Source organism: Protomyctophum bolini (assembly GCF_963924005.1).
Source record: "Protomyctophum bolini genome assembly, chromosome: 2".
In the NCBI taxonomy this organism is placed as follows: Eukaryota; Metazoa; Chordata; class Actinopteri; order Myctophiformes; family Myctophidae; genus Protomyctophum; species Protomyctophum bolini.
Genome location: NC_137863.1, coordinates 25,809,033 through 25,836,312, shown reverse-complemented (window position 1 = coordinate 25,836,312; position 27,280 = coordinate 25,809,033). Strand labels below are relative to the sequence as shown.

The window sequence follows — 27,280 nt, the reverse complement described above, 5'->3', positions numbered from 1 at the left end:
CTGTGGACAGTGAAACCCTAACCATTAAACATGGGCAGACGCAACGATATAGTCATACTGTCGATGCAAACAGACGTGTACAGTAGCTGCTCGGCCTGCTCCAAATGATATTCCCATTCGTCTTTGTGTCTGCGTCTTTGTGTAAACGCAGCATCGAGTGTGAGGGTTGGGGAACGAATGGACCATAGAGTAATTAAGGAGGACTCCTTCTAACGATATGGACCAGAGTTAAACTAATGTTAGCTCCCATGCTAACTAGTTGCTACCCTCGTCAGAAACAACACGACCATCCAGATCGGGTGGAAGCTGTTGGAGTCAGAGCGAGACGTTCAGCGTTGGACTTGGCCCTGTGTGTGTGAACGAGGAAGTCAGTCCCTTCGGTTCACCGCGTTGTTTTGGATACGTTTAAGTCGGTAAAGTGGCGTAGACTCGGGCGTGCTTGAACATTCCCCAGAGCTGCAACCCTTCTACAACGGACGATCCCCGCATCCTGATCTGGTTCTGTTGGCTCAGCTGCCACGCACGGAGCGGCGGTATTTCCCCTTATTATTTCAAAGCGCTATTTTGTTTATTATTTTGTTGTTTGGAAAGAGCCGATCTGCTCGGACAGACGGACTCACACATTAACACTCACATTGCGTGATCTGAACATGTGAATCCTCGCCGGGCACCGACCCGTGGTACACCTATTTGTTTTCTTTATATATTTATGACTTTGGGAAGGTAACGTGGTGAAGTGAATTGCCCGTTGGAAGGTTACGTGTGTAACTATATTTCCTGACATACATCTTTTGTTTCTTTTGATTTAACTGTTGGGTTAGTTACAAACATTTCAGATTGGTGTGTTTGTTTGAACTGTCATGAATTGAATTATTGATGCTGGTTGAAATCCTTCAATATAATAACTTGAAACTGAGTTGACAAAGTGTTTTGTGTGTTATTTCTTGGTATAAGGGTTTACATTTTAATATGTAAGTCCTGTGTCGGTTTCACCAGTGGTTAACCCAGATGAGGAAGAACTCATAAAAAAAGGAGAAACACTTCTCTGGTAGACTAAATCTACCTGGCACCCCTCCTAAGACAAATAACCATCCAACTGGGAAACCGTTACATAAAAGTGGCACCCCAGATGGGACTTCTAAAACACTGAGTATAATAAAACAAACATGGATGTCAACCAAACAAACAATTCAGTCAATCAGTCCAATGATTCAGTCAACCAGGCACCTGATGTTCTCAATCAACCAATCAATTCAGTCAATCAACCAATCAATTCAGCTGATCAGTCACTTGACGCCGCCCCTCAACCAGTCAATCAAACACTTGACGCCGCCCCTCAACCAGTCAATCAGTCACTTGGCACCGCCCCTCAACCAGTCAATCAGTCACTTGGCACCGCCCCTCAACCAGTCAATCAGTCACTTGGCACCGCCCGTCAACCAGTCAATCAGTCACTTGGCACCGCCCCTCAACCAGTCAATCAGTCACTTGACACCGCCCCTCAACCAGTCAATCAAACACTTGACGCCGCCCCTCAACCAGTCAATCAGTCACTTGGCACCGCCCACCAACCAGTCAATCAGTCACTTGGCACCGCCCCTCAACCAGTCAATCAAACACTTGGTGCTGCCCCCCAACCAATCAATCAATTGCTTAATGCTGCCAATCAACCGGTCAATCAACCAATCAGTGGAGCTCACAATGTTCAGGAGGAAGGAAGCCACACCAGCCATTCAATTCTTGATATGGAGCTCATTGACTTAACACACCTTGATCTTCCACCTGCACAAGGCCGAAGGCCACCTCCACCTCTTTTCCCACCTCCGTTACTCCAAATTCAAGGAGATGTACTCTGTCTGCGTCAGAACCAACAAAGATCTCGGAATCTCATCCATGACCAAATCACACAACTCAGAGAGAAACAGGAAAGAGACACATTGGAGCTCAAATATGCCATTGACACACTGTCTAACCACATAACACAACTACATGATAAGGACAAAGGGGACATGAATATTGTTATTGACAAACAGTTTGATTACCACAGAACACAACTCATCACTGGCGTTCAGTGGCGCTTACAGATCCACCACCAGGAGCTTCTCAAATAAGTAAACGCAATCACTACTCCTCTAATGAATTCAATAACCCACTTACAAATGGAGCTTTCACAATGTAGCAAAATGTTAAAGGACATGTCTGTTGACATGACCACTCTCAAACAACAGTCACTACACACCGCTTCTGTGGTATCCTCCACTCTGCCACCCCCTGAAAAACAAGCCACCTTCTCTAACCCATTGGCTACAGGTCATGCCACACCCTCCCAGATGCACTCTACTATGCATCCTTGCCCTCAGAATCATGGTCTCATTGACACTTCACCTATCACATCTACCCATCATTCTTGCTCTCCTGATCATACGTCTGCTCATACAGATATGTTTCGACGCCCTGTAGGGAAACTGCCAATTAAGTTGGAATTTCCTACTTTTGGGAAAAAGGACGACAGTTCTGATCCACTCCTTTACATTGAAAGGTGTCGTGATGTCCTTGCTCTCAATCCTCTAGCTGCTAGAGGATTGCATTGCGTAATGTGGCAAGCAATTCGTCATCTGCTAGAGTCTAGCAGATGACGAATTGCTTGCCACATTACGCAATGTGCTTGATGGAACTGCTAGGGATTGGTGGAACGTGGCACGCTTGAACACAAACTCGTGGGCTGACTTTGAGACCAAGTTCTCTTCTGCTTTCTTGTCTGAAGACTACACGGATGAGTTAGCCGACTCAAGTCAGACTGCCTTCGACACCCTGAAACACCATCTTGTCACCCCTCCAATACTTGGACACCCAAACTTTGACTTACCCTTTGTGGTATACACCGATGCCAGTGATGTCGGTGTGGGAGCAGTACTCGCGCAACGGACTGGACTTGGTACTGAAGAAGTGCTGGCATTCGCCAGTAGAACCCTTAACAGAGCTGAACGCAACTATTCAACCACCGAGCAGGAATGTCTTGCTGTTGTGTGGTCTCTGGAAAAGTGGCGATACTATCTTGAAGGCAGGTTCTTCACTGTCGTCACTGACCATTCGTCACTTGTGTGGGTGTTCAAAACGCACAACCCCAGTACCAGACTTATCAGGTGGGCACTCCGCTTACAAGAATTCACCTTCGCAGTGGAGTACAGGAAGGGGAAGTACAACACAGTCCCGGATGCACTCTCAAGAGCTCTGGTAGATCCTGTTGACCACTCTAAACCCACTTGTGCCACAGTCTTGTCCAGCCATCGAGACTCGCCTACGGATGACTTCCCTCTCTCAGACGAGACTATCTGGAAAGCACAGCAGGAAGATCCTGAAACACAGATCATCTACCAGAAAATTCTGGATGAGGGAGAACAGGTCATTAACCCTACCACAAAGTTGACCATCATCGAGGACAAAGTCTACCGTATCTTGGAGTTGCCCCACCGAACCCTCTACCAAGTATACATTCCACAACCTTTCCGTCTCTTACAACACTTCCATGAACACCCAATAGCAGGTCATCTGGGCAGATTCAAAACATACAAACGACTTCAGTCAGTACTGTACTGGCCAAACCTCAGCTTGGATGTCAAGACCCACACCAAAAACTGTCCGGTTTGCCAAGTGTACAAGCCTGAAGGCCGGAAGACTGCTGGTATGTTGCAGCAAACCATTGTCTCCCAACCGTGGGAAATGTTAGGAGTGGACATAATGGGTCCATTTCCAAGGAGCTCCAAACAAAATGAGTATCTACTCGTTTTTGTTGACTACTACTCCAAGTGGGTAGAGCTCTTTGGTCTTCGTCAGGCCACTGCAAAGACTGTCTCCAACATTCTCACAAGGGAGATCTTGACGCGCTGGGGAGTACCTGACTTCATCCTTTCAGACCGAGGTTCTCAGTTTGTCTCAGACCTCTTCGAGGAGACCTGCCAACGGTGGAACTTGAAGCATAAACTGACCACAGCTTATCACCCTCAAACAAATCTCACAGAGAGAGTGAATCGAACTCTGAAGACGATGATTGCCTCTTACGTAGGGACCCAGCATAAGCACTGGGATCAGCACCTTCATGAGTTCCGCTTTGCTCTTAACTCAACCGTGCAAGAGTCTATTGGAGTGACGCCTGCAGAGTTTTTTTTTTTTTTAAACATATGTTTATTGATTTTCTTTACAGTACAAAGAAGTATTTTCAAAACAATTGACATATATTCCCCCCCCCCCCCCCACATCCCCATGGCAGCACAAATACAAACAAAATCTTATCACAAAATGTTTTGACAACAATACATACAGAACAAAAATTAATAAATAATAATGACAAAACGAAAAATAAAACGAAAATAAAACACATTACATACATCACAGTTCCCTACCCCCACCCCACAGCTGACTACCCCAGTTAACCACTATACATCCAAAGCCTCTTCAATATCACCTCGCTTAATGAAGTCCAAGAACTTCTCCCATATCTTATAGAATACTGCAGGTTTCTTCCTAATTACATATGTTAGTTTCTCATGTGCCAAACTGGTTGTTAAGTTCCTCAGCCAAAAGCCGATCGTAGGGGCATTGACATTCTTCCAACATAGCGCAATTGAGCGTCTGGCCTGTAACAGGCAGAGGTCGGTCATTCTTTTTTCATTACTATTTAGTGTACAATTTAATGGATAAATACTGAGTATACATAATTTAGGACACAGAGGAACTGGACCTGACGTAATCTGAGAGACATAATGGACCACGGACCTCCAAAATGTTTTAATCTCCTCACATTCCCATAAGCAGTGGAACAGCGTACCTTTATGTTCCCCACATTTATAACATAAATCAGGAATGTTTGGATCAAATTTATTTACTTTCTCCGGGGTTATGTAAGTTCTCATTATCCAATTATACTGAATTAGTCTTAATCTAGTATTGATAGTTTGCGTTTGTGCCTTGGAACATATCAAACCCCAATCAATTTCTGAGATTTCCACTTGAAGATCCTGTGTCCATTTTTGTCTTATCTTCTCCGAGTCATCTTTATGAAACCCTTCTAGTATACCATACATTTGTGAGACCAACCCCTTTCCTAAACAATCCTGTTTGGAAAACCTCTCAAGCACGGATAAAGGAGGTTGTTTTGTATTTTTGACACATGTAATAATAAAGTTTCTGATTTGCAAGTATTTAAAGAAGTGGTTTTGCGGTACCTCATATCTCCTCCTCAGCCCCTCAAAAGACATTAGATTGCCATTCTCGTATAGATCCACCACTTTCTTTAAGCCTTTATTGAACCATAATTTAAATCCCAGATCCCTTCTAGCTGGAATAAAATGTTCATTTCCCCAAATCGGTGCAAAGCAGGACAGCTCTGGGGTGTTTCCCATGAATTTATGGATTTCAAACCATATATTTATAGTATTGATGACAAAAGGGTTAGACACACTTTTCCTTAGGTTTTTAACTGGAGCTGAGTATAGCAAGGAATCCAGAGATAGATCTCTTGCGGATAGGAGTTCGATTTGGACCCAGGATGGCTTATCATTTTCAGTGAACCAAAACATTGAAGCGCGTAGTTGAGCCGCCCAATAGTACCACTGCAAGACGCCTGCAGAGTTGAACCTAAGTCGTCCTCTTCGTGGACCCTTGGACCAAGCTCTTCAACCTCAGAACGCTACGCCAGACTCTGCATGCTACGACCAAGTAGTTCAGCTTCACGACTTGAAAGCTCTTGTCAATAAGAATCTGACAAAAGCCAGAGTGAAACAGAAGAGGAACTATGACAAAAAGAGACGGGAAGTTCAATTCCACGTTCGTGACCGGGTGTGGTTAAGAACCCACCCGTATTCAAAGAAGGAAAAATCCTTCACAGCCAAGCTAGCCCCAAAATGGCAAGGTCCATATAGGATTGTGGAGCAGCTGGGCCCTCTGAACTATAGAGCGGTTAAGGAAGAAACAGGTGAAGACATGCGTGTTGTCCATGTCTCACGCCTTAAGGCCTGTTACCCCTCGGCAGAGGAAATGGAGGAACTGGAGCGCCGTAAAGTTCTGGATATCCTGGAGGAGGAAAGCGACGAGGAGACCTTCCTTGGTTTTCTGGACTCTGAAGTCTCCCCAACTAAAATCTCTGTCCCCTCAGAGAACCCTGTGACGACAGAGGAAGAGGAGGATGAGGAGGAAAGTTTGCTGGAGACTAAAGCCCTTACTGGTCGTTACCAGTTGAGGAAAAGGAGCCCAAAACGATATGGGAAGTAAATGGACGTAAGGATAGGACCTTAGTTTTTTCAGGGGGGGAGGTGTGTGACGGCCCGAAATGGTCCCCGAGCCGTCTGTTCGTCACACCTGTCACTCACCCCTGGGAACCGCCTATTCTAAAATGCCCCGTTGAATGCGCCGGTGAGTGAGCGAGTGTGTGTGCTACAGACAGACAGTCAGAGCGAGACGTTCAGCGTTGGACTTGGCCCTGTGTGTGTGAACGAGGAAGTCAGTCACTTCGGTTCACCGCGTTGTTTTGGATACGTTTAAGTCGGTAAAGTGGCGTAGACTCGGGCGTGCTTGAACATTCCCCAGACCTGCAACCCTTCTACAACGGACGATCCCCGCATCCTGATCTGGTTCTGTTGGCTCAGCTGCCACGCACGGAGCGGCGGTATTTCCCCTTGTTATTTCAAAGCGCTATTTTGTTTATTATTTTGTTGTTTGGAAAGAGCCGATCTGCTCGGACAGACGGACTCACACATTAACACTCACATTGCGTGATCCGAACATGTGAATCCTCGCCGGGCACCGACCCGTGGTACACCTATTTGTTTTCTTTATATATTTATGACTTTGGGAAGGTAACGTGGTGAAGTGAATTGCCCGTTGGAAGGTTACGTGTGTAACTATAGTTCCTGACATACATCTTTTGTTTCTTTTGGTTTATTTACAAACATTTTGATTTAACTGTTGGGTTAGTTACAAACATTTCAGATTGGTGTGTTTGTTTGAACTGTCATGAATTGAATTATTGATGCTGGTTGAAATCCTTCAATATAATAACTTGAAACTGAGTTGACAAAGTGTTTTGTGTGTTATTTCTTGGTATAAGGGTTTACATTTTAATATGTAAGTCCTGTTAACCAGTGGTTAACCCAGATGAGGAAGAACTCATAAAAAAAGGAGAAACACTTCTCTGGTAGACTAAATCTACCTGGCACCCCTAAGACAAATAACCATCCAACTGGGAAACCGTTACAATGCGGTGCAACTTTTGACATAATTTTTTGGCAACCCTATGAGCAGAAGTGAAAGTGCTAAGTGGTGGGCTAAACATGTGATTTTAATTTGTGGTTGATTGGATGTTGCATTCATGATAAATGGCAGCCAATTATAGGCAGCATGGAATATCAAAACGCTGTTCTATTTTGGTGAGAGGGAAAATGGTTCTGACATTTGTTGCTCCCTCAGAGTCCTCTATGGGTCGAAATAAGATGGACAAGAAACACCTCAACACAGAACTCTGACCTAGACACAGAACATACTAAACACCTCAGGAATGAACAGACTAACATAACTCTGAACTAGACACAGAACATACTAAACACCTCAGGAATGAACAGACTAACATAACTCTGAACTAGACACAGAACATACTAAACAGAGTTTCTGAAATAAACGTAATAATTCAGGCAAGACTAAATCTAATGACCCTAAACCAAACCGGCAAATGTTCAAGTTGACAAACCTTTTCCAAGTGCAAATGTTGTAGGCTTTGACAGTTTAATCTTCTTTCTTTCTTTCTTTCTTTCTTTGTAAGAAATTGTTTTCGAAAATGTTTGCCTATGATGACAGGTCCAAAATAAAGCTGCCAGGTTCGAAGTGGGTACATTTTTATTAAGCACACTAAGAACATCATATCTTCTTTTTTACAGTCTGTTGAATCCCATGCAAGTATGCGTCCTCATAAAGCCCCATATGGAGACCCCATGTCTCATGTCTTCATTCTGTTCAGTTATTAATTGACATTTAGCTCAGTGGCTAGAGAGGCCGTCTGCTAACCAGAAGGTCACCGGGTGGTTCGCCTCCTGGCCTGTTCATGTCTGCGTCTCGAGGTCTCATCATAACCATCTGAGCAGCCATCAACTGGAAAAAGCTGAAACTGAATTGGGCGGGAGGAGCGGGACGAAGGCTCTACAGTACGTCCTCCCGGTGGGGGCTCCTCACTGGCAGGTGCCAACAACAGTGACTGATTGATTGATTGATTACTTTATTGAAAATACATTCAAAAGGATAGAGTCACAAGAAAGCCGTTAGGCTTGTTTCCGTTGTGGTCCTCTTGGGGAAAGGGGAGGGGGGAACACAGAAATGTGTGTGGGGATGAATCAATAACGATGAATCAATAACGATGAGAGGAGAAAAGGGGGTTAAAAGCCATCAACAAAAAAAGGTTACAAAATAATAATAAAAAAAGTACTAAACATGACAGGATACTGGAATGGTAGGACTGAGCTGACAGGTTTTTTACAATGGAAGCAAAAGAAAAGCTATACCAGAGCTGTTGAAAAGGATCTGTTTACCGAGTGTTCAAACTCTATGAATGTCAGCGTTTCTCAAATGGGGTACGGTACAGAACGTGTACCCCAAAAGGTACACAGAGGTACCAAAGAGGGTACGTGAGTGAAAAGTGGAAAATGGAACAATTGAACCCCTATTCTGGGTCCCATTCGCCAAAAATGGCCAATCTACAGCTCACAACAATACGTCGCAAGGCGAGCTTGTAGATCTGCTATTTTTTCACAGACATGACATCTGACCTCTTCCCAGTTCCATGATCTTACTCTGTAAAGTCCTTTCCCCCCCATTGGCATGCCTGATTTGCCTCTTTGTCTCCACTGAATTGAATTGCCTGAATTGAATTGAAAGTGTATGCCCCCCTTCCTCCCTTTCTCCATGCCAAGGCTTGGACTTCCCACTGAAGTGTGACAATAACAGGCCCTTTGAATTTCTCAGAAGTCACATCTGTATGTCTGGATATACTATATGTGTATACGGCATGCATCTTTTGTTTGATTTTTATTTTTCTTTCTTTTCTTTCTTTTCTTTCTTTCTTTCTGAAAACAAAAAAAAGCATGGATATCGCACAAAAAACCTCCTGAATTTCACCCAGTACTTTGCACCTGTCCTGTAAACTTGTGACATGACAATAAAATTCTGATTCTGTAGTGTGTTAAAACAAAATAAAATAAAACTTGAATAGTACAACTGTTATGTTATTTAATAGAAAGCAATACGTAATACGTACGTAACAAATGAGAGTACTTCTTCCGCCCCAGGAGGACACATACTTGCATGGGATTCAACAGGTGGTAAAAACTATACGAGGGGCTTAGTGTTCTCTTAAGGAACGCAACTGTGGCTTCTGATGGTATTCAACGGGCCGTCAAAAATATACAAGGTTCTACGTGTGCTTTTAAGGAACGCAATCTTTGTTTTGCGCTTTGTATAGCTCAGCGGGCTCTTCATTCTTTGTATAGCTCAGCGGGCTCTTCATTCTTTGTATAGCTCAGCGGGCTCTTCATTCGCACATTATCTGCTTGATCACTTGACCACCATTCCCCTGCAGGAGATCGAACCACGCGAATGGGATTTTACTTTTTATCTCGGCCGGTGCACAAGTGATTCCTCATGGGACTTTATCTCATTCCTAAAGCGCCGTGTCCACAGAAAGCTTTTTTTATGACCGGAGGAGCGCTTTGGATATCATGTCCAGATCGAGTGCTCGCACGGAGTGTTTATTGATGCCCACAACATTGGAAACGATCTGTGCTCAAACGTGCCGTCATGTGCGTTGTTATTAGCACAGACAGCCTATAGCTGAAATAAAGGTAAACATGGACTCGTCGTTGTTGTTGTGGTGGTAAAGATTCAAAGTCAGGTCGAGAATGACACAAGGAGGATCAAACGTGACATTGATGAGCAGCTAGCTCCTCTCCTAAAGTCAAACTATTTTCTGCTTGAAGTGCCTTGAGTGTGCCGCCAAAAAAAGAAAACGCTGAGAGTGCTTGAAGCACGATGCTCAGTGCTGGGAAGAGGAGCACTTTAGCGTGTCTTTACCATCGAAATGCATGGAATATAAAGGTGCTGGCAGCTCAAAAAACATTTCTGTGTACACGGATCCTTATTCTATATGATGTGAAACGCAAAGCGCTGGAGGTTGTCTCAAATCCTGGTGCTCAAGGTTCAGAAAGCGTTTTATTTAATTATTTTCTGCAGCTGTCAGAGCCCTGAATGAGGACCTGGTCAAAATACAAACTCAAACGAAGGAAGAAATAACAAAAACAATATAAATCAAACTGTAAGAATCCTGAGCAACTGTGCAAAATGTTACTCGCACATGTATAGACAAGTGATTATGACTATCTGTGTACATTCTGCTTCTTTGCACATTGACCCTGCTGTTAAAAGATATATCATAAAAGATATATCATACCTGTCTCAAGAGGTTTATCATACTGTATCATACTGTACTGTAAAGATATATCATACCTGTCTCAAGAGGTTTATCATACTGCCGTTCTACTATAGGCTACTTTCATTTGATTTAGTGTTGTTTTAATTGCATTATTAGGGCCAGAGCAGTAGGCCTAGTCTAGTGTGAAGCCCTATTATTAGGGCCAGAGCAGTAGGCCTAGTCTAGTGTGAAGCCCTATTATTAGGGCCAGAGCAGTAGGCCTAGTCTAGTGTGAAGCCCTATTATTAGGGCCAGAGCAGTAGGCCTAGTCTAGTGTGAAGCCCTATTATTAGGGCCAGAGCAGTAGGCCTAGTCTAGTGTGAAGCCCTATTAGCAGTAGGCCTAGTCTAGTGTGAAGCCCTATTGAAATGCAAGAAATCATTAGTTAAATTGATCAAAATGTTGGTAGCCTCAACGTACTTAACTGTGCACAAAGAGTTTAATATTTAATATGTATTATTTTATTTTATCGTATTTGTTCTTGATAATAAGATCCAGCCGGGATGCGTTTGTGTACAGTATTTAGTCAGATTGTTTGTTAGTATAAAAATATATTGAAACTTATGATATTGCCAGGTATGTTTGCACATGCCTTATACAGCATTACTAAATAAATATGACATGTTCACATGGTAAGTTATAAAAATCCAATAATAGTATAAATAAGATCATTTATAAAAGTATACAGTACAGATAGAACGCTCTATAAAGCTCAGAGGCTATATAATGTACACTTATGGTTAAATCGATAAATATAAATTATTGCGTTTACTGTATGGAAACATGTTGAATATTTTATTAGCTCCTTTCCTTGTAATATCCCATCTTGTATTATTTTATATTTTGTCATCTCAGTCATTAGATAGGCCTTTGTTTGAAAGAGTTACTAGAATATAGATGGATAAATCACGGTGGGCTGTGGGCAAAGTCTGACCATACATCTGCAAGGTTTCAGCCCGATCCGACCACCATTGACTTTTATAAAATTAACGTTAAATATTTCAAAAGAATATAAAACATATGTGAATGCATGGATGTACCGCCTCTGCCTGCTGGCAGGGCGAACCAGAAACGTGGCACTGATCGGACTGGTGGTTCTACAGATTAGCCCCAGATACTCACAGACACAAACACTTGGCCTCGTCCGTGACAAATTCTACATTTTGTTTTTACACACCATTATAATGTTTGATCACGAAACCAAATGACTGAATGTCAGTCCCAGGGATTTCATAATATGTATGACTCACTGTGATTCACTAGACACGATCTGGCACATTAGGAGTCCACTAGGGCAGCGGTTCTCAAACGGACCTCCATAACTCTGAGAGTTACAGACCAGTACTGATCATTTAGGGCTAGCTCTTTATGTGTTTGTTTGTCTACTCATGTTGTATGTCCATGACAATCCTTAGCGCCCAGGGGGCTTCATGATGAAACTCTTACTCAATGTGATGCTTTAATCAAATGTAGCCTATTCTAATTGTTGTTTTTTGACCTCTCTACTCAGGCACTATGACATGACCTCCTGTCCAAACACAGCCTGATTGTTTTTTATTCTTAATTATTTTATGCTTGACATTTGTAAAACAAATATATATATATATTGAGGTGTATTATAATATAACACACCTCAATATATAAAGTGAGGGGCTCTTTTTTGTTTTTCATCATAAATATGAAAAACTATGGAGAAATCAATTAATCTAATATTATTAGATTAATTGATTTCTCCATAGTTTTTCATATTTATGATGATCCACTGTATTTTCTTTTTTAATCTGTAAAGTAAATTGAAGATGTGTATTGTCTGCTGTATAGGCCTAATAGACTATAAGTGACACTTAATCACACCTGCTGTGTGGCTAGTAAGAAAAGAAAGAAATCCGCACACCATTTTCTGCTCCCAGATATTTCTGTACTAAAGTGGTAAGGTTTCGGGCCGCAGCCCTTCCTCAAACAAACATTAAACCTATAAAATAGGGGAAAAAATACTTTTGTAAATAGTTGATGCATTCAAATGTGGCTGTGTATCAAACAAAAATTGTTGTACTTCTTGCCAAATAATATGCTATGCTGTGATTAGCTGAAGGATGCTGACATGTGCCCTGGCCAGAACTTATTTGACCTAACAGGCCCAGGCAATAAGAACTAATGACTGACTGACTTACTGCCTGAGGGATGTAGCTGACTATTTGGTTGCCCTATTTGGCGTGTTGCCCTACTCGCAGTGCGTATTGCACATACTGTATAGGTAGCGAGTAGCGACGGCACTGCACTGCCTTGTGGGATAGCCAGAGAAGACAAAAGGCTATGACATAAAAAATGCAAAAACAAAAAATGGGGAAGAGGACCGACCGACGACCCTCGTCTGTAAATTGCCTTGAAAGGAAACTATGTAAACTCTCGCATCGCATCGATGGTGGTCCCGGTATAAAGCCAAGTCCTTTCTGGGCTGATTTAGATGTTTAAGTGTTGGAGTGTAACAGGTTTTATGATGCTCAGATTTACCGTGCTCTCCTCCAGGAGCTTCATGAAATCAACTCCTCAGCACATGAGCCGCAGCTAAATGCTTGAATAATGTGAGTCACATTATTGACTGGTCTTATCCAGTGTTGCCAACTCTCGTGAGAGAAATAAGCCAAGCCACCTCCAAAAAACAAGCCAAATCTTGTGAGAGAAATTAGCCTTACCTCGAGAAATAAGCCAAAACAAGCCCAATAATATGGCCATATATTCCTAATAAAAATATATTAGATTCATATATCATTATAATTACTATGTATGTCTATAATAATTTAGCATTTATATAACATTAGACACGTTAGCCAGGGCATAATAAGTAGAGACACCACACAGATTCTGTCACTCAATGTGATTGACACCCAAGCCTTTGGGGAATTATAGTATAATATACTGTACATAAAGTAAATGTTGGCTTGTTAGATTTTCCAAAGAAGCCATCGCAATTTTAAAACAAGCCCAAAAAAATCAACTTCATCATTTTTTCTGGCAACTCTAGAAACAAGCCAAAATTTGCAGTAACTAAACGAACTTGGCAACACTGGTCTGATCATCTGAATGACATGTGAAACCAATACAAATAACACAAAAGTGGTCCACTGAATATCAGAGCAAGACTACAAACATGTCTGCCAGAGAGAGAGAGAGAGATAGGAAGGTGACAGAATAAATAAAGAAGCCCTTGCTACTCTAAAGTCATTAGGCCTACAGCAAACCAACAGTAATAGTAGGACTGTCTGTCTGTCTGTCTACGTGTGTGTGTGTGTGTGTGTGTGTGTGTGTGTGTGTGTGTGTGTGCGTGCGTGCGTGCGTGCGTGCGTGCGTGCGTGCGTGCTTGCTGTCACGGTCTCTCTGTCTCACAATTCAATCGCTCTCATACTGTCTCTGTGTGTGTCTGTTTCTCTCATCAGATTCATTCGTGTGCGCGTGTGTGTATGCGCGTGTGGCACTGTGTAGTGCCACACGCAGCCAGCAGTTAGCCAGACATCATAGCAGTGGGTATGAATCACAACAGGGTTCTGCTCCTCAGCTGGTGTGCATGTTCACACATCTGTTAACACACATGTACTGATGGGAACACTCAGTGGGGTTTCCCTGCCTCTGATACAGGGGCTGACACTCTGGATTGATGGAGGGAAGGAAGGACGCTTAGGACGGTAGGGAATCGGCAACAGATGTACAGTAACGACAGACAGACAGACAGACAGACAGACAGACAGACAGACAGACAGACAGACAGACAGACAGACAGACAGACAGACAGACAAATATCAAATGTGACCAGATTTTACTGAGAGCCTGTCATCGCGCAAGCTCCAGCTTAAACATGCTTAAACATGTAGCTAGGTGTAATGTTAGAGACCACAGAAGTAAACCTTTTAAGTCTGTTTTCTCAACTCGCTGTTTTCTGCAAGACATTACTCTATAAGCCATATCTCCAAAACTGGTGGGTCAAACTGAACAACCAATATGTCAATTTGAAGCTATGATTCCCTGCTTTCATATGACATGAAATGGCAATGTTTAAATGATTATTGTCAAAGCAATGTTTTCAAAGAACAGATCAGTAAAAAGTAGCCGATCTACAAACTCATGGGTGTGCGCCTGCGCACACCTACACGCACACGCGCGCACACACACACACACACACACACACACGCACGCACGCACGCACGCACGGACGCTGGCATCTGACAGTGCACGGTCCTTTCTTTGGGGTTCTCTGGAGTCCAACAGAAGTCTATCAGTCCTCAGAACAGAGATGGATGCAGAGCCCACCGTCTTTGATCAGCCCTGCTTCTGGACAGCTGTAATATCTCATGTGGCCTCATGCAGAGCATGCCAACATTCCACCATTTTAACCCCTTTCTCCCCACTGGGGCTCCAAGGTGGTCATTTCTCCCTTTAATCTCCCGATTTCACAGTGGTATACAAGTCAAAATGTGTGTTAGTCTCTGTGTGGGATAACGTGTTGTGGTAGCTGGCAGGCCGAGCTGAGCCGAGCGTACCACTGCCCTGGTGTTGCTAGCGCTAGCTCTAGCACTGGTGTAAAGTAACTAAGTACATTTACTTAAACTACTGTACTTGAGTACAATACTGAGGTATTTGTACTTTACCTGAGTATTTTACTCCACTACATCTCAGAGGCAAGTATTGTACTGTTACTCCGCTACATTTATTTGAAAACTTTAGTTACTATTTACTTTGTAGATTTAGACTATTATTACAAAACATACAGTAACCACTTCAGCCATATATATATATTTCAGATCTACAAGCTCACAATGTTTGACATTGTGAGCTTGTAGATCTGCTATTTTCAAAAGATTTTTATACATTAACTTGTGCAATGGGACATTATGCATAATGAGTACTTTAAACTTTTGGAACTTTAATTACAGTAGCCCTTACCCGTTGTGAGATATTTGCCCCCCTCTTGTGGCCGTGGGGGGGTACTGCGCCCGGTGTGTTTTTAATTCACTGATAAATGTTGCATCCTTTGGTATTGTTCTCCTGATAAACTACACGGTTTGCACACATCTCACCATGCACAACGGCGACAGGTAGCCTGTCCACACATGGACCGCTACTTTGCATTCATATTCATGTGATATTGACAGTACAATACCCATTTTTGCATTTTTTAATCCACTAATAAATTCATTATAAATCATTAATGTGTCAAATCGGAAAAAGGGCTCCATTAAGACCTCCATATAATTATGGTCCATGCCTGTGTGAAAAGTGGGAGTGATTGGGCCAGCCAATGTTGAGATAAAGCGCTGTCAGGGACATTCATTCAGACAGACAGACATTCAGACATTCGCTGAATTTTAATATGATGATGATGATGATTTTGATGCCAATACTTTTGTAAGAATTTAGAATTCCAGACTTTTACTTCTATATTGCAGTATTAATACTTGATGAAGTGAAACATTTGAGTGGCTTACTTTTTCTAGCTCTAGCCCGCTTCGCTCAGTTTGCCGCTGTTAACAGATGAAACAGGTCCAAAAAGGAACAATAGTCTTCTCTAACGGATCAGCAAACACCACATGTTCTGTAAGATTATGTTTGGACTGAATTAGCTGACCTCTGGACTGGTGCTTGTCTGTGAGTGCACTTCAACAATGGCATCTGTTGAAAACTCTGTTTGAAAACAACATGAAGACAGCCCAGGGCAGTTATCAGCATTCTGTCAGTGTTTGCCTTGAGTAAAACCCACACACTACTCTAAGAGACACAATAGCAGAATGGTTAGTGAGACCGCCTGGGGAGCCAGAGCTTCTGCTTTTCTGTGGTGCCTCTGGCTTTGTCTGGCGTCTATCCACTATCCACCATGCACCCATCCATCCATCCATCCATCTTCAACCGCTTAAAGCTCATTCATAGTCTGGATTTTCGGTGATGAGGTGACCACCGCTCCGGTGACCACCGGAGCTGAAATAACGTTGAGCGGTGGTGAGTAAAAACAGAGAGAAGGGCTGGGGCGGTGGTTTGCTCTTCACCGTGGCTCGTGACGTCATGTTGTAGTTCGGTGGTCACCTAACCACCGAGAATCCAGACTATGTATGAGGGAGATGCCAGCCACCCACGTCTTTTTCGGCCACTTGTACCCGTGACCTTATTCTTTCGGTTATGACCCATGCCGGCCGTCTATGTGAACACAATTGTCCGGGGGAGGGAACCCGGGCGGGCCAGAGACCTGGGTTTTCCCAGGTTCGATTCCAGACCAGGCCAGCAATGTTTTGATGTGTAACGCTGAGCAAGGCTCTTGAGCCCTCATTGCTCCCTGAGCGCCATAGAATGGCTGCTCACTGCTCCTAGTAGTAATAGGATGGCTGCTCACTGCTCCTAGTAGTAATAGGATGGCTGCTCACTGCTCCTAGTAGTAATAGGATGGCTGCTCACTGCTCCTAGGTAGTAATAGGATGGCTGCTCACTGCTCCTAGTAGTAATAGGATGGCTGCTCACTGCTCCTAGTAGTAATAGGATGGCTGCTCACTGCTCCTAGTAGTAATAGGATGGCTGCTCACTGCTCCTAGGTAGTAATATAGTTATACGATGAGTAAATGCCAGATACATTTCACGTATATGTGCAAATATACAGTGACAAAAAAACACCCCAAGGAGTGGGGACATTGTGTTAATGAACTGTTCAGCCTAACTCCATCATCTCATTTAGGGTCACAATGATGATGCAAACTGTTGTCACCGTATCCTTCCTTCCTTCTCTAAGCCAGACTCAAACAGATGAAAATATGTATGCAGGCTATTTGCAAAGCTTTGCAATAGAGTTGCAGATGTTGCAAAAAAAAAGTTGACAAAATAAACTAAACTGTACACATTGCTGTCATGACTGGTGATGTGCTCACACTGGCTCACTTCATACTCTACTTCAGTGGTTTTCAACCTTTTTCACATCAGTCCCATTACTTATTCGGCATTTAATTTGATGAGATTAAGCCTCTTAGACCCCAAACTATTTTGTTATTGTTTTGGTCCACAATTTCATGCTTGACGTGGTACAGTAGGAGAGATAACAGTCAAACGTTGAACAAAACATGACAATTCTTCTACATTCTCTAATTGTGTAGACTTGTAAATGAGGTAATGCAGATCTTTAACAATTTAACTATTAAGAGCGTAACATTACGGTTTAATTTTACACTAAAGATCTTTTCAACATTAAGCTGGTGGTCCCCGGATCACTGGTTGAGAACCACTGCACTTCACCATCGTCTGTCTGTCTGTCTGTCTGTCTGTCTGTATGTCTACACAGCAACTTGCCTGACTTTGTTTGGGTTGCCTTTATGAGTGCAGGGCACATGGAGATGGAGAAGAAGAAGAAGAAGAAGAAGAAGATAATACAGTATAGAGTTATATGTGTGTACCTTTACGCCCCCATGTACATATACTGAACAGAATATTAACTGGTGAGCACTGGCCAACCATGCACCTTTTTAGAGCAGTTTCTCAACCTTTTCTAGGTCAGGGCCCACTCGAACATCTCGCTGACCACTTAAGTGATCAGATGCTTATTTGTTGTAATTATCAATCAATTGATTGTGGTCTGTCAAATGTCTGTCTGTCTGTCTGTCCGTCCGTCCGTCTACTCACCTGTCATAGAAATCTTCTCTGTAGTAGTCGTAATCAAATTCGTAGCCACTGGAACACAAATAGTACAAAAGTAACACAAAATATCGCATTAATGTACATCAGCCCTGGATACACCAGGGCAAAGTACAGGTACCTACAGTAGGTATCTACAGTAAGGTGTGCTAATCAATACTAAATCAATCAATATCTTAGGGCTATTTACCTGTAGAGTGTACCTGCTGACCTCTTCAGAGCTTTAGATCTGATTGGCTTGGGATCTCCTGCCATGTTGATATCTGAGGAGAGGAGAAATACTCACTTTAATACACGCATAGCATAGCTTCAGCTGTGTGTGTTACCCCCTTCTCTTCTCTAGAGGGAGCTGTTGAGTCATGCTGAAGTTTTTTTGTTCCATTCTCTCTTACCACTGTCCTGATAGTAAAACAACCAGACAGTCAGTCAGTCAGTCAGTCAGTCAGTCAGTCAGTCAGTCAGTCAGTCAGACAGACAGACAGACATCAAAGGCGTAATGTAAAATTTGCAGCACATAATATTCCAAAATGAAATGTAGGTATTTTTTTAATGTATCTGTAAGGTACACACACGCACACATTGTGACACAGACATGCACGTGCACACTTCGCACCAGCGGCTTGGTAATTAAACATGTTGAAAACAGAATCTTAAGCTTTTGTTAAATCAATCTGCAGGAGGAAATCAACGGAGTGCGACAACATAATTAAAAGTGTGTGGTTGAAAAGTGCCTGGCTGTTCCTGCATGTCATTAGTCAGATGCAGGGCTTTGAGCTGCCTAATTGTTCTTCACTGTTGGATGTATGGACACCTGTAGTGGAAGCTGGTAACAAAGTACATTTACTGAAGTAAATTTTCTTTGTGTACAATTTGGTATTTTCTTACTTACTCCACTACTACATCTCGGAGGTAAACATTATACTTTTACTCCACTACAAACATTTAGTTACTAGTTACTTTGTAGATTTTGATACCCGCTTCAGCCCTATTGGCCATTTGCTGATATACAAGCTCACAATGCGTTGCATTGTTTCCTCAAAACTTCAGTCGAAGTATAGATACTCCTGGTAAAATATTACTCATATTTAGTACAAGTGAAAGTTCAGTGTCATAATAATAAGTATAATAAGTTATGCATAATTGTAAACATAACATAACAATTGTTATGAAGCATTATTATAATGATACATTATACTGTATAATGCATTGTAAATGTGATACCCGACCTTCAAGTGTTTATGAAAAAGTAAAGTGCATTACCCGCACTTATAAACTATATTATACATTTAACCTTAATATGTATAGTCCCACTGAAAGTTCCTCACTCAAAGTTGTACTTGACTTAAAGTACCACAGTTTTTGCCTTTCAAAATACAAAAGTATTCAGAAGTCCAGTCCAGACGTCCACCATAAGGGATTATAGATAGCGTGTTCCTCCATGCTTTACGCCCTAAAGTCCAAATCACTTTTCTTTTTTGGGCCTGTCCAATTTGAACCACATCCTTCCATCATCGCTGTCTGGAATCCCATTCAAATCTGATTTCTAATGATCAGTCTCTGTCTGAGCAGACCGTGAAGCTTCGATTCAAACTCATCTTTGTCGTATGTCACTGTGTCACCACGGCAACCGATGCAGAGAGGTCGGTCACACATCCCATCCTTTGCTAATAGCAGTGTGGACAGTGAGGACAGTCGGTCCTACAGAGAGGTCGGTCACACATCCCATCCTTTGCTAATAGCAGTGTGGACAGTGAGGACAGTCGGTCCTACAGAGAGGTCGGTCACACATCCCATCCTTTGCTAATAGCAGTGTGGACAGTGAGGACAGTCGGTCATACAGAGAGGTCGGTCACACATCCCATCCTTTGCTAATAGCAGTGTGGACAGTGAGGACAGTCGGTCCTACAGAGAGGTCGGTCACACATCCCATCCTTTGCTAATAGCAGTGTGGACAGTGAGGACAGTCGGTCCTACAGAGAGGTCGGTCACACATCCCATCCTTTGCTAATAGCAGTGTGGACAGTGAGGACAGTGAGGACAGTGTGGACAGTGAGGACAGTCGGTCCTACAGACAATGGTGGAAAGTAACCAAGTACATTTACTACTAAGTACTGTACTTAAGTACAATTTAGAGCTGAGAAGTGATTCTACAAATGTCTTCTAAATCACGACAGTTTCCTGAAAAACCCTGTTTCTATGTCAGTGGTGCTCAACCTTTTTCATGTCAAGGACCCACAGCATTATCTGTCCCCCATCTCAAAATATGTTGTCCCAGGGACACCCCAGAAGCAAATATTTGAGTTAAAAACATTCACTGTGAAAGAAGAATATATATTCAAAGATTTGCACACAACGAGATTGTAGATCTGCTATTTTTCAACAGGTAAAGTTTAAAATAATGGTTAACGTGGTTCAAAGCTATAAAGTGACACCGATGCGGCCTCAGCTCTAAATGTGTTAAGTACAATTTTGAGGTATTTTCACTCTCATAGGCAAATACTACACTACACTACATTTATATGAAAACCACCGTAGCACGGCACCAAGTGCCGTGCTACGAGCTTGTAGATCTGCTCTTTTTTTTAAAGTCGTGAAAATGTTGCACACATTAAATCTTTTAATATATACTTTCTTTGCTTCAGGGGGGTCCATGGAACAACATATGTTCAGATGGGGATAAATATAATTTAGAAGACATTTGTAGAATCGGCCTCAGGTCTAAATAGGTTAATCCTACAGGTTGCATTTGAGCTTGTAGATCAGATTTTCACTATAGGTGGATGATACATAAATCCCATCTGATCCTTTGCAAATAACAGTGTGTACTGTGGACGGTCAGACCTGAAGAATGTATTTGTGAAACAAATTGGCGGATTTATACTTGCAGACGGAACAAAAGCCTCTCTGTCTCCCCAAGTCCCAGAGGCCCTCAATGTGTTATAGCAGCAGCTCTTAAACTTTGCTTTGCTTCTTGCTTCAGTGCCCACTTTCCCTGATTTATGAATCCAAGGACTCTGCCTTTACCCAACTACTGAACTACAACATATTGAATTCCTAGAATTCTGCAAGTGGAAAACCGCAACTAGTATATGACGATCTGAATTAATGATGAAAAACATATAACATTACAAATGTTACATATTGCTGTCATGCATACACATTTTTGTCCAGATTTTGGAATGTATACGTTAAGCAGACGCTCCTGTTCAGAGACTTACAAACGTGAAAAAGGAATAAGCAAAGTAAGCAATACAATGGTACACATGGTAAATATGTTTGAGGCACTCATTCGTTCTCTCTGCACTCTATTGTCACAATAGAGTGCAGAGAGAACGAATGAGTGCCTCGAAGAATCTTGGATACCATATTCTCATCTACAGTATAAGTAGGTGAGTCGTATTAGTCATATTCTTTAAAAAAAAAAGGTGATATTACGGTGTTCCATTTAAAAGAGTGCTTGCACATACAGTATAGGTATCAAAAACTGCTTACAATACATAATGTAATCACCTAATTTTGCTGGACTACCGCGAGTGCCTCTCCTCATTTGATCCGTTGTCTATCTACACTTCAATGATGAGCATAGCATCTTTTTCATCTTCTGCAACATATCTGAAAATAATTGCCCCTCGTGAGATCAATAAAGTAGTTTGAAGTTTGAAGATATTCAGCCAATAGTGAAAGTGAAAGTTTTCCTGGTACCGTATGTGTGAAATTATGTTGTCTTGTGATACTGATACTGATCGAGAAAAGGTTGAGAACTACTTAAATGACATAATAAGCTAGACTTTGTTTTAAGACAAGCTCACAACGCATTACATTCACAACACATGTGAGCTTTTAGATCGGTCCATTTTGACTTCCATTTAACCCATTCTGACCTGAGATCAGATTCATACGAGGTTTCCACTGGACACACACTGGTCTGATTAACCCCATTCTGACCTGAGATCAGATTCTAAAAATGTCAGTCGTTCTTCGATTTTTCAAAAATAGCAGACCTACAAGCTCGTAGCGCGCCACTCGGTGGCGCGCTATGAGCTTGTAGATCTGCTTTTTTCCAATAGCTAAAGCATAACATGATGCTAACACCAAAATGGGTGCCCGGTCAGAATGGGTTAAACCCCTAAAAATTTGTTATTTAGGTAGTACAGCAGCTCACACACATACACACATGCACTACAGCCGTACAGCGAGTCATCATATCATGATAAGAGAGATGATTACAAACTACAGTCAGAAGCCATAAGTTAAGTTTTTTTTTGCCAGGGGGTGCAGTGCACCCCCTGCACCCCCCCAAAATCCGCCCATGGGTTTGCCAAGCATCTATAGGAACACAATTGTCTGTGTACTTTGGTTCCCAGTAGGAGTTATTTAGACGACTGTACAGGAAAAACGGAAATGGGGAAATGGCATGACATTATCTAAATGTTTCTACAAATTGTAATAGCTAGTAGACAGGTCTACATGAAAATAGCCTGCTACTCTCTTTATGGCACCGACAAAACTAAACATAAAGATGTATTTTTCTAAGACAACCTGATGAAGGACTACAACGGAAACATTGTGTCTCCCATTAAACAAGGCAGTGTTTTCTGTGCCTAGCTTGGTCTTCTCTGTCCATCCATGGAGCAGGTGCTCCGTAGGCCAGGTGTGGCTAATCAGTGCTGCTGTGCTTATTGGTACACCTCAGTAATGGCCGCACCCAGGCAACCCTCTGTGGATTTGTCTATACTGTAGGTGTGCAGAGTGCAGATGTCTTGATCGCCCCAGTCTTGTGATTATAAAAGCATCCGACTGTCAGCTGAAATGCCACTTTCATTAAATCTCACTGTCAAGAATGTGGATGTCAAAGAATAATCTTTTAATAAAACATTCAAGGGAAGGATTGGAAGGCTAAGGCCATCAGATTTACAAGCTCACAATGCATTGCATGGTGACATGACACACTTGACAATTTTTCCATAGCTTAAAGGAGTAGTTCAAAAGCACCAAAAGCATCTCAGTGAATCCAAGGCTTCATGGCGTGTGTAACTGATAGAAAACAAGAATTATTTTGGGTGAATAGTGTTAAAGTGGTCAAACCTCATTTCGCTGGGAGTAACTGTCTGGAAGTAGTTGCTGTTACTGAACGTGCTTACATGTCGCTCTCCGTGGTACTGAACAGCAGCCAGATAAACATAAAGACCCAGCGTTCATTTTGACAACAAATTCTCGTTTTATTTAGTCTTAGGTCAGCTGTGCCGAGGGACAGTTGAGAAAGGCACCGAACGGCTCAGTGGCCAACAGTATAAGACTGTGGTTGTACTGGTCAGCTCCCAGGTTTTAATGTGTGTGTCTGTCTATCTGCAGGGTGTTGCTGAAAAGAAAACTAAAGAACTAAAAGAAAAGAAGGAAAAAAAGGAGGGGGAGGGGGGTAGACCATTATGACAGTACTACAGTACACTTGGTTTACTTTACCTGTAGGGGCTGTAGCACTGCACAATTAAAGTCACATAAAATGGCACTGTACTCCTGATTGAGTCTGCAATTGTGATCAAAACGATCCTTTCTATTGCGCTATTCAGTGCCTCTAATGTATTTTCTGAGTTTGTTGAGTAACAGGGGTCTCCAGATCTCTCCATCACTAAACAGAAAATACATTTTCCAGTTGGTTGGCAAATTTCCATTTCCAAATGAGCTCACTTCCAATTCCACGTGTTTTTCCTGTATGAGTTCTCTCTCCTGATTGGGTAAAATTGGTATCCTGACCCGAGTGGTGAAAAGTAACCAAGTATATTTACTCAAGTGCTGCACTTAAGACATATTAATGAATTAAGCACTAATATATACCAAGGCTATTCAAACATAGACTCTCTCTCCCTCCCTCCCTCCCTCCCTCCCTCCCTCCCTCCCTGTGTGGTTCTCTTTCATTTTGCTCTCTGCCCTCTTCCACTTCTCCACTTATGTCGCCTCTCACTCTGTCCTTCTTGTTTCATTCCATTACTGGCAGTCTGGCTGAAAGCATAGTGTTTGTTACCCTGGCAACCCAGCATGTGGTATCACTCATCCATCTTTTACTTTTTTTAAGATTTGTTTTGAGGCTTTTATGTCTTTATTTATCAGTAGACTGACAGGAAATGGGCAGAGCGATGGGGAGTGTCACGCAGCAAAGGTCATCGGGATCGGGATTTGAACCTGCGACATGAATGCCTGGAATTAATTCGCCAGCGGCCGAGGCCCACTCATCCATCTTTCACATCAACCAAGGACACAGTTACCTGTGGTTGTACGTAACTGATGAGCTCCCAGTACAACAGTTACCACTGTGGTTGTACGTAACTGATGAGCTCCCAGTACAACAGTTACCACTGTGGTTGTACTGGTCAGCTCCCAGTACAACAGTAGAAGACTGTGGTTGTACTGGTCAGCTCCCAGTACAACAGTAGAAGACTGTGGTTGTACTGGTCAGCTCCCAGTACAACAGTAGAAGACTGTGGTTGTACTGGTCAGCTCCCAGTACAACAGTAGAATACCCTGGTTGTACTGGTCATCTCCCAGTACAACAGTTACCACTGTGGTTGTACTGGTCAGCTCCCAGTACAACAGTAGAATACTCTGGTTGTACTGGTCAGCTCCCAGTACAACAGTAGAATACTGTGGTTGTACTGGTCAGCTCCCAGTACAACAGTAGAATACTGTGGTTGTACTGGTCAGCTCCCAGTACAACAGTAGAATACTCTGGTTGTACTGGTCAGCTCCCAGTACAACAGTAGAATACTGTGGTTGTACTGGTCAGCTCCCAGTACAACAGTAGAATACTCTGGTTGTACTGGTCAGCTCCCAGTACAACAGTAGAAGACTGTGGTTGTACTGGTCAGCTGCCTCCCAGTACAACAGTAGAATACTGTGGTTGTACTGGTCAGCTCCCAGTACAACAGTAGAATACTGTGCCTACTGGTCAGTTTGAGGTTAAAAGCACGTGCCATCCCTTGATGACCCAAATGCAGTGGTGGAAAAAGTACTCAATTCAGTTACAAGTAATAGTATCAATACTGCAATGTAGAAATATTCACAAATAAAAGTCTGACATTCACATTCATATACATTACTACTTGAGTAAAAAGTATTGGCATCAAAATGTACTTAAAGTACTCATTATGCAGACTGTCCCTCTTTTTTTTTAAATAGAAGATCCACAAGCTCACACTGTGACTTGTAGATCGGCTATTTCCAAATGGCCAAAATGTATATCGGACTGAAGTGGTTAATGTATGTTTTGTAATACCAATTTAAATCTACAAAGTAACTAGTTAACTAAAGTTTTCATATAATTGTAGTGGAGTAAAAGTACAATATTTGCTTCTGAGATGTAGTGGAGAAGAAGCAAAAGTGTTGGAAATTGGAAGTACAAATACCTCTAATTTTACTTAAGTACAGTACTTAAGTAAATGTAAATGTTAGACCAAAGGACAGACAGACAGACAGACAGTTCAAACTGACCCAGCGTCTGTCCAGCCAGCACCCGGCTGTTCTCTCCCACCACGGCGCCACGGGCGTGCCTCTCGCTGGCGTACTGGATGAAGGCGAAGCCCTTGTGCACGGAGCAGCCCAGCACGCGGCCATACTTGGAGAAGATGGCCTCCACGTGGGACTTGTTGACCACGGCCGTGTTGAGGTTCCCGATGAACACCCGGGAGTTGATGGACTTGGCGTCATTCTTGTTGGTCACGTTGCTGGTCTGCACCTTGATGGACATGATGGCTCACAGCCAACAGGACGGACAGACGGACGACAATCCCCGAGGATGGATGGACAGAGAACGACGAAGGAAAAGGGAAACTGGACGAAGAGAAGGATGGAAAGAGAGAGAGAGAGAGAGATAGAGAGTAAATTTACGTTACATGTATTATTACATAACCATAGAGTCCGAAGTCCTGCAGGACGTCACTCGTTCATCCTCTGTGTTGCAGAAGTAATTTCTATGGAGAATAACATTGGGTCATCTCCTAGAATCGTCTCATATAAGAATTGTGGTCCAACAATAAACAAACTGTCTCTGCAATATTGTCAGCCCTTCTCTCCATCAGTTGATTGATTCTTCATATTCATATGAGTGAAAGTGCCTGGAACACAGTTCTAATTTGATGTGTTCTAAAACAAGCTCTATATTCGACCTACCTACCTACCTACCTGCCTGCCCGTCCATACAGAGAGAGAACACAATTGTCTCTGCAGTTCATGTTAAAACAACCAAATAGATAACAATGGAGAGAGTAGGAGAACAGCAAAGTCAAACAAGTAGCTAGTGTATATCTGTGATTATACAACAGGTTGTTTCGAGGAAGCAATCTGAAACAGTGCCTGCGCTGCTTTCAGAACTTGCCTTCGGCTCGTTCTTGCAGCAACACAGGCGTGCCATTGATGACAGTAACACACACCCTCTGGTGTAATATCGTTTAATTACACAGTCAGATGTGCTCTATCGATCACAGAGAAGGATTTGAAAGGCAACACTCTCTGTGTACATGGTCTGTCTCTCTGTGTACATGGTCTGTCTCTCTTGCTCCATTTTTCTCTGTGCCAATTCCCACTGTCTTCATAAATAATGAGGAAAAGTTGAGAAGAATAAGTTACAGAAACATTACACTTGGGAGAAGAGGAGAGTGAGAGGAGATCTAGAGAGAACACACACAGAATGCAGGTCCACTTCTCATCATTACAGAGTATGTGTTCGTTCTGTAGCGTCTCAATAATTAACAATCATAACATCAGCTTATTGACGACAATGAGCTTAATGAAATGAGAGGAAGGTCACAGAAACACTGACGGTGTGCAGCTTATCACCGTGGAGGAGAGGAGAGCACATGCACAGTTGCACACACACACACACACACACACACACACGCACACACACACGCACACGCGCGTATGCAAACAGAAATGCAAGGATACATGCATGCATAATGCACACAAGTGCTAGGTAGATAGACCTTCATTGATCCCTTGGGGGACATTCAGTTGCTGAATATTGTACATAATGCATATTTATGTACCGTAATAGACAAATGCATGTGCATAAGGTGGAGCAATGATGCATAATACTTAACAAGTACTATTTACTGTGCAGTGTGTGCAGTG

The 27,280-nt window shown here is 42.5% G+C and overlaps 1 protein-coding gene across 1 annotated transcript in view; it reads right to left on the bottom strand.

The window, feature by feature from the left end:
* raly (RALY heterogeneous nuclear ribonucleoprotein) overlaps positions 1-27,280 on the bottom strand; it is a 63,664-nt gene that overhangs the window by 12,190 nt on the left and 24,194 nt on the right. Inside the window, exons 2-4 of the mRNA XM_080791461.1 lie at positions 25,643-25,981; positions 18,351-18,423; positions 18,149-18,196 (exon numbers count right to left, since the gene is read on the bottom strand). Coding sequence (XP_080647587.1) covers positions 18,149-18,196; positions 18,351-18,423; positions 25,643-25,898 — 377 coding nt within the window. The 5' untranslated portion in view covers positions 25,899-25,981. The remainder of the gene's footprint in view (positions 1-18,148; positions 18,197-18,350; positions 18,424-25,642; positions 25,982-27,280) is intronic.